General features: G+C 41.1%; 1 protein-coding gene across 6 annotated transcripts in view; it reads left to right on the plus strand.

Annotated features, from left to right (window-relative positions):
* The window catches only part of akap13 (A-kinase anchoring protein 13), a 178,123-nt gene that overhangs the window by 158,307 nt on the left and 11,072 nt on the right, over nt 1-8,744 (plus strand). For 5 of the 6 annotated variants that reach the window (XM_020617124.1, XM_020617129.1, XM_020617128.1 and 2 more), the window contains 3 exons: nt 62-208; nt 2,500-2,573; nt 4,692-4,736. In XM_020617124.1, the coding sequence (XP_020472780.1) occupies nt 62-208; nt 2,500-2,573; nt 4,692-4,736 (266 nt within the window). The remainder of the gene's footprint in view (nt 1-61; nt 209-2,499; nt 2,574-4,691; nt 4,737-8,744) is intronic. The other variant, XM_020617127.1, reaches the window with a different exon arrangement.

Below are 8,744 nucleotides of genomic sequence, written 5' to 3' on the forward strand. Positions count from 1 at the left end.
ATGTGTGTGTGTGTGTGTGTGTGTGTGTGTGTGTGTGTGTGTGTGTGCGTGCATGCGACAGTGGAGACATTACAGGAGCTTGTGAATCATAGCCTGGGCGGGGCAATGGCCAGTGTCCAGGGGGGAGGAGGCACAGGACCTGTGTCTTTGCCCCGTCGTGCTGAGACCTTCGGAGGATTCGACAGTCACCAGATGCACAACAGTAAGAGTGAGTCTACTGCTCTGGGTGCCTGTTGTTTCTTTATGGAGCGTAGTAGTCAGGCAAACTACATGTTAGAAGTCTGTAACAGTACAATCTGCACATGCTGGTCCACATAACTGAAAAGACTCAGTGGCTGGACTGGATATGTGTATTAAAACTGCTGAAAGCCTGATAGTTTGAAAAGTAGAATATTTAACTTTCATCCTAAAATTTTTAGTGGCCACATAATAGCAGCCACCATATATGGTTCTTCCCACAATGTCCCTGTTCAGTGCAGTTACATTAGATAAATAATTTTAGAGAGAGACTTGGACAGCAGAGCTGAAGCTTCCTGGGGAAGACGTGGCCTGGGGCGATACAAATAGAAAGGAAAGGAAAACAATAAGCAAATAATTGTAGTTTAATAATAGTAGTTTGATAAATGAATAAACAAAACAGTAATGTATCATTTCCAGATGAGGTATCATATTTAACATCTATACAAACAGTACAAAAATGTAGGCTAGCAAATCTTTCTCTTTTGATTTAGTGACTCAAAAAATCTTCAGACTGTGGTGCAGAGCACAGTTCAGAACCATTAATTTTACAGACAGAGCAGTGAAAGAGCAGGTTGACATGAGAATGATAAAGATGGCATCAGTCCAAAATGGTCAAACGATAGGTTGTTGCAGGCATCAAAACTGACTTTATAGTTACAGGCCATACAAAAGCTCATTGTCGTGTGACAACTCACAGCTCACCCATCTTATCTTTACTGTAAGTCTGTGCTTTCCAATACCTGAAATTGTCAGAGAATGTCACAACACTAAACTATCAAATGCTTTTTAAACATCTAAAGAAACCAGAGTAGTATCAAAATGTAACATCAAAAACATGAAGTCACATTATCTGGTGTCTATATTTTTGTCCTCCCCAGCTACATACATTAGAGGGTCATAATATTAGGAACACCTCTGAATATAATGTAGCCCAGTGCAACACCACCTTTAACCATGACATCGATAATAAACATACAATTGAATTTATACATTTATGACAATTTCACCAAAAACTGAAACATTTTGAGCTTCATATACACAAATGATAAGGTGGAAGTGTTGCAATGAAGTGCATACAATTGTACAAGTGTACCTAATAAAGTGGCCAGTGAGTGTATGTCCTGTATTTACTGTGATCAGCTTGCACAGAATGTGTACTGTTAAACAGAAAACCTTTAAAACCTTGTCAGAAATATATCTTCAACTTTTTAGTTTTACCTATCCATCAGGTAACGAGGGTTGAAAACCAGTGTTTCTGAAAACATGACTGACTTCTGTCCCGTTGGTGGTTGCTGATGTGGCAGTGACCTGAGGCTGCAGTTCTTGCACCTCTTTATTATGTCACTTGTTATAATTCACAGCTGTTATCAACTAATGTTTACATCAAATAAAACATTTGCACCCAACATCTACCTGGCACTGATGTTCCTATAGAACCTGTTATCACTTCTGATGCTAATCAGTGTTTATTATGCAAACAGTGACGCTCCTCTGCTCTCATATTGTAGACTCCACTGGGCATGCTTTGACAGGTTTCTGGAAAAGCACAAGAGCAAAGAGAACTTAGACTACGTTCACACTGCAGGTCTTAATGCTCAGATTGGATTTTTTGCCGAAATCCGATTTTTTTGCGCTGTTGTTCACACTGTCATTTAAATGCGACTGCCATCTGTCTCATGCCTGAACGGTATGCGGCCCTGAGGTGACCCACGTGCGCAGAAGAGGACGTGACATCAGACACAGCATACTGTGTTTGCGAAAATAAAAATGGATGCGGCTCGTGATAGCATGTGCGTAGCGATGTACCAGTTAATGTGCAATCGAAATAAAGAAATAATTCAGACTGAAGTCGCATTGCAAAACATCGGATATGTATCCGATTTAGGACCACATATGAAAGTGGCCTGGGCCGGATTTGAAAAAATTGGATTTGTGCTGTTCACACTGTCATAAGGAAATCGGATATGGGTCACATTTGGGCAAAAAGATCGGATTTGAGCCACTTCAGCCTGCAGTGTGAACATGGCCTTATTGACCACATTGTTATATATAAAATATATCTTTTATATCTAAAATAACTTTATCACCATCATCTTGACATTAAATGTATTTTATTTTAAAGATACAACTGCAGCTTGTAAGATTATTCTTTGTTTATTGTGCTCCTGTTCCAAATTTCTAGTGCAGTGACGCTGTTGTTGAATGTAGATCCTTTGCTGCTAGGTTCATCTTTTCTCCTGTGGTTTCCTTTTGTGTCAGGTGGAGACCTAGACGAGAGCGAAGATATGGTGGCAGATCTGCGCAGGACAGAGTCCGACAGTGTTTTAAAGAAGGTCAGCATCTCAGCAACCAATTATTCTAGATTCTAAAGCTGCTATGCCCCCTTGTGAACCTGAGGCAATGTGTGGGGGTGCATATTTTCTCCAACATTAGTGATGCCATTAAGATGAGTTTAACTGCTTCTTTCCCTCCAGTGAATTAGCCTCTTGACTCTTCCTGCCAGGTCCCGTTGCCAATGGCTACCATCAGTCATATAACAATCCAGTGGTGGATGAAAATGAATGGGCTGCCTTTAGGTGCTGCTGTTGTAGTTCTGTACTAGATGCTAACCGTTGTAGTCTTTTAACCTGCATAAATCCATCTACTGGACTGCACATAATTGTTTCTTGACTGTTTTAGTACAGCCAAACCATTGTAGTACGCTGTTTGACAAAAGCATTTCTCTTCTCTCTGAACCAACCACCAGGACAGTCTTTGTAAATTCTATTATCTGAACAAATGAGAAGTACTTGATCTTTCTTAATATTTCATTCTGGGCATGGAGCCAAAGTTCAAAGAGAGTTCAGCAGTTAAAGAAGGGAGTATGTGGTGAGGCCAGAATCATCATTGTGTGGATGCTAACAAGCATCCACACTATGTTTTCCTGTTCTTTGTGTGGATGCTGTAAAGCATCCACACTATGTTATCCTGTTCTTTATTGTGTGGATGCGAAGCACCCACACCATGTTATCCTATTCTTTATTGTATGGATGCTTCACAGCATCCATACTATGTTATCCTGGTCTTTATTGTATGGATGCTGAGTCAGCATCCATACTATGTTTGGTCTTTTTTGTATGGATCCTGAGTCAGCATCCATACTATGTTATCCTGGTCTTTATTATTCTTATTATTGTATAGATGCTGAGTCAGCCTCCATACTATATTATCCAATTGTTTCCTATTATTATTATTGTATGGATGCTGAGTCAGTCAAGATCCATACCTTGTTTTCCTGGTCTTTATTGTATGGATGCTGATTCAGCATCCATACTATGTTATCCTATTATTTATTTTTCTAAACCTTATACCTTTGAAACATCTAGCTTTATTTTGAAAATCTTGCCCTATTCAAATGAATGGGGACATTTTTAATACTGCACACTTTCAGCTATTTCAGGTATCAACATGTTCAGCTCTTCAAGGACATTCATGCGTCTCTTCAGAAGTTTTCTAAACTTCATACTTTTAAAATATTTAGTTTTATTTTGAAAATCTTGCTCCATTCAAATGAATGGGAAAATTCTACTTCAGCTATTTCATTTATTAAAATGTTCAGCTCTTCAAGGACATTCATGCTTCTCTTCAGATGTTTTCTAAACTTCATACTTTTTAAATATTTAGCTTTATTTTGAAAATCTTGCCCCATTCAAATGAATGGCAAAATTCTACTCAAAGTGCTGAGCCATCCTAATGCTGCAGCTCAATGTCACAGTCTTGGAGTGCCATCTGGTGGTCCATAAAAGTGCAATTGAGACATGGCACTTTTGTAATATTTTTAATAAGTTCAGCATACTTTCAGGTAGAAAAGCCATTCAGGTATCAAAATGTTCAGCTCTTCAAGGAAATTCCTGCTTGTATTTATTGCATCTCATCCTTTAGATTATTCAACAAAGAACTTTGGCCATGTCTTCTCAACTATTTCAACAAAGACATTCAGCCATTTCTTCTCAACCTTCACCTATTTTATCAAAGAACTTCAGCCATTTCTTGTCATCCTTCAGCTCTTTCAGCAATTGATTTCAGGCATTTTCAGGGTGATCCTTAAGCATATCAGCATCCACACGCATTTTAGACAGGAAATGCATTTGTCTAGTTAAATATCCAATGCAGAGATAATTCAACCATGTCATTTTCTATAATAGTCACTTTAGTTAGTCTTTTTTTGCAGATGAAAAACATTACTAGAATTGTCAAACCCCTTGTAATGCAACAACTGCAAGACTGCTGTATATTGACTGGCATTTTTACAGCACGCCCATACATCAGTCCATAATCACATTCATATATACTGCACAGCAGGGATTTTCACAAACACATTATATACAAATGCAATGAAACACACTAGCAGATGTGCATATGAATTCATTACTGGGTTTTGGTCATACAGTACTTATTGTGTTTGTGTGCAGGGAAGAAATGCCAACCTGCTGCTGCTACTGAAGAGGAACAGTGAGGTAACAATGACATCCTGCTTCTAATTCAATGCTGTTTACATGGAAACTGTCAAAACTCTGTGCCACTATCATTGTTTAATAGCATCAGCCAGTTTATTTACTTTACTAAGGAATAAAAGTCAAAGTAACTGGCAAGCAAAATAAACAGTAAAAGGAAGATGTAATTTAATGATGATCATGAGGCATGTCTGTGTATTTGAGCAGGCTTTAAGAAGAATTTTAAATAATATAAGATAATCCTTTATTGTCATTGTAACACGTACAATTAAATTTTACCTCAGGGGGTGCAGCAATAAAAAAAAAAAAGATTGTTCTCTCTGCACCACACCATCAGCCTCTCCACCTCATCCTTGTAGGCAGTCTCTTCCTCCCCAGAGATAAACCCCACCACCGTGGTGTCATCAGCAAATTTTACAATGGTGTTGCCGAGGTGGGCAGGGGTGCAGTTGTGGGTGTACAGGGTGTAGAGCAGTGGGCTCAGCACACAGCCTTGTGGTGAACCAGTGCTGAGGCTGAGAGCCATGGATGTGTGGGCCCACTCTCACCCTCTGGCTGCGTCCAGACAGGAAGCTTTTAATCCATGTGCAGGTGGGATATGGAATTCTCAGGTCCACCAGCTTATCCACCAGTTTGTGGGGGAGGATGGTGTTGAATGCAGAGCTATAATCCACAAAAAGCAGTCATGCACAGCTCTCCTGATGTGGGACAGCACAGCGTAGAGGGCTGTGGCTACAGCATCCTCTGTGGATCTATTTGCCCTGTATGCAAACTGTTGTGGGTCAGATGTTTGTTGGGAGGAATGACAGGTTTTTTCTGGCCTGCAGCATGTGCCTCACCTCATGTTCCCCTACTGAGTGGGTCGGACCGCTGTGGGCCGCAGGGTGAAGTCTGCCTGTGTCTGGTTGCTGCCCCTCAAAGCGGGCAAAAAAGAGGTTCAGCTCCTCTGCCAGAGAGGCGTCACCTTCAGCCACACCGAGATTATTCCTGTAGTTGGTGAGATGCTGGACTCCCTGCCACACCTGCCTGCTGTTTTTGCTGTCCAGGTGGTTTTTGTTCCTCCTCCTGTCGTCCAATTTGGCCTTTCTGATTCCTCTCTTCAGGTTAGCTTGGGCCGCGCTGTAAAGAATCCTGTTGCCTGTCCTGAAGGCAGTGTTCCTCTCTCTCAGTAGCCCCTTGACCTCCTAGTTCATCCAGGGCTTCTGGTTGGGATAGACCCTGATGCGTTTGTCCATGGTAACAATGTCTATGCAGTTGTCTTTAACACAAGACACTGTCTGTGAACATCTCTGGGTCTAGATGTTCAAAAACATCCCAGTTGGTCCTATCAAGACAGTCTTGTAGCTGCTGAGAGGCACCATCAGGCCAAGTTTTTACAGTCCTTGATAATAGGAGCAGTTTTTCCGAGGGAGGCATATGCAGGAATTAGAAACAGGCACAAGTGGTCAGACTAGCCCAGGTGTGGTTGTGGTATAGCCTATCTTGATATTTGAATAAACCTTGTCCAGTGTGTTAGTTCCTCTGCATGATTTAAGTCCCCTGCTAGTATGTGCACAGCATCAGGATATCTGCTAAAACTGCCATATAAATGTCTGATACCCGAGTTAGCATTAGCATCGGGAAGTAAGTACACATTTGTTTTGAACACCACATTGTACTCTCTTGGGAGGTACATGGGCCTGCATTTGACAGTGACATACTCCAAGTCTGGGGAGCAATGACTGTCTACAGTCACAGTGTTCGTACACCAGTTGTTATTGACCTAAATACATAGTCCCCCTCCTTTGCTCTTACTGGAGTCCCTTGTCCTATCATGGCACTGTACTGTGTAGTCTGCTAACTTGATAGCAGAGTCCGGAATGTTTGGATGAAGCCAGGTCTCTGTGATCAGCAGAATGCAACTGTCCTTCATCATGTCGCGTGTAGCCTCAAATCATCCATCTAACTAACAAATGCTCTGGCGTTCGTCAGAAAAAGCCTGGGAAGCGGTGGTCTATGTGGCTGCCTCTGTAGCCTAGCTAATGCTCTGGCCCTGCAGCCTCGCTTCTGCTTCCTCTCCCTGTGCCACCTTCGTGTCCTTGCCGTGGAGATGGTCCTATCTTAAGGAGATTGTGACGCCTTCGCGTCATTGCTGTGGAGATGGTCCTATCTTAAGGAAATTGTGCCGACTGTAGGTGTTGTTCGCCCAGCAAAACATACACAGTATGGTAAATGGTCTTATACTTGTATAGCGCCTTTCTGTGCTTTTACAGCACACTCAAAGCGCTTTCACACATTATTCGGCCATTCACCCATTCGCACTCCCAAGCACTCACGCATTCACACACCGGTGACATCACCGGGAGCAACTGGGGGTTTAGTGTCTTGCTCAAGGACACCTCGACATGTTGACTGGACAAGCCGGGAATTGAATCGCTAATCCTCCGGTTAGGAAACGACCCGCTCTACCTCCTGAGCCTCTTTGTTCATTTTCTTCCCTCGAGCCCTCAGGGAAATGAATAGACTACATAAGTTGCCCTCCATTCCTTTGGTTATCATCAGGGATTGAAAGGAGATGAACAAATGCACATGCACTTATTCTAATTGCCTAACACTGCAATCAGGGTTTTTAGATCTGCACTTTATAAAATATATCTTGCACTTTTTACGCTATATTCATGCTGCTTTGGACTTTTAATTTGTCTTGTGTTTTCAATTGCTCATTGTGTTTTTAGGATTGTTTTCACTGTATTTTTAATGTGTGGATTGTTTTGTTCTGTTTTAAAAGGGTGACTGTTATAGAGTGTGAATGATGTGTATTGAGCATTATGATGAAGGGAGAACGGTTTCTCGCTTCCATATATACCCAAAGTGTATGATGAAAGTGACAATACATTATTAAATTGAATTGAATTTTTTTGCTGTTGTTGTGGCAGCTGAAATCTAATTTGCATAAACTTTCATTTAACTGATACAGTACCATGTTGTGTTGTTAATTTGTTGGAAGCTCTAGTAGATTGGTGACTGCTGAATGAGTGTTAGTTGGATGATGTGAAACACTTTTATTAAATAAAATAACATGGTTTGGTTATATTAACTAGACAAAATTTAGATGTGGTGAAAGCTTACACTGTACAGTTGTGGCTGATTACTGTTAGATTGGTTCTTACTGATTTGTCATGTCAAGTGAATATTATCTGTTGATTTTCATGGGTTTAGTGTATGTTTATGTATTGTGACTCAATAAGATAATTTCATCAGCACTTCCAGATTAACTTGATGATTAACTTAGCAGCAGATAGCTCATACCCTGTAGATACAGTCAGGGAAAAAATTATTTGAACCCCAGCTGATTTTGTAAGTTTGCCCACTAACAAAGAAATGATCAGTCTACAATTTCAATGGTAGGTTTATGTGAACAGTGAGAGACACAACAATAACAAAAAAATCCAGAAAAATGCATTACAAAAAAAAGTAATTTGCATTTTCATGAATGAAATAAGTATTTGATCCCTTTGCAAAACATGCTTTAGTACTTGGTGGCAAAACTTTTGTTGGCAATCACAGAGGTCAGACGTTTCTTGTAGTTGGCCACAAGGTTTGCACACATCTCAGGGGGGATTTTGACCCACTCCTCTTTGCAGATCCTCTCCAAGTCATTAATGTTTCGTGGATGATGTTTGGCAACTGGAACCTTCAGCTCCCTCCACAGATTTTCTATGGGATTAAGGTCTGGAGACTGACTAGGCCACTCCATGACCTTAATATGCTTCTTCTTGAGCCAATCCTTTGTTGCCTTGGCCGTGTGTTTTGGATCATTGTCATGCTGGAATACCCAACCACGACCCATTTTCAATGCCCTGACTGAGGGAAGGAGGCTCTCACCCAAGATTTGATGGTACATGGCCCCATCCATCCTCCCTTTGATGCGGTGCAATTGTCCTGTCCCCTTGGCAGAAAAAAAACCCCAAGGCATAATGTTTTCACATCCATATTTGACGATGGCGACGGTGTTTTTGGAGTCATAGGCAG

The sequence above is a fragment of the Monopterus albus genome, unplaced genomic scaffold, assembly GCF_001952655.1.
Source record: "Monopterus albus unplaced genomic scaffold, M_albus_1.0 scaffold186.1, whole genome shotgun sequence".
NCBI classification, from domain to species: domain Eukaryota; kingdom Metazoa; phylum Chordata; class Actinopteri; order Synbranchiformes; family Synbranchidae; genus Monopterus; species Monopterus albus.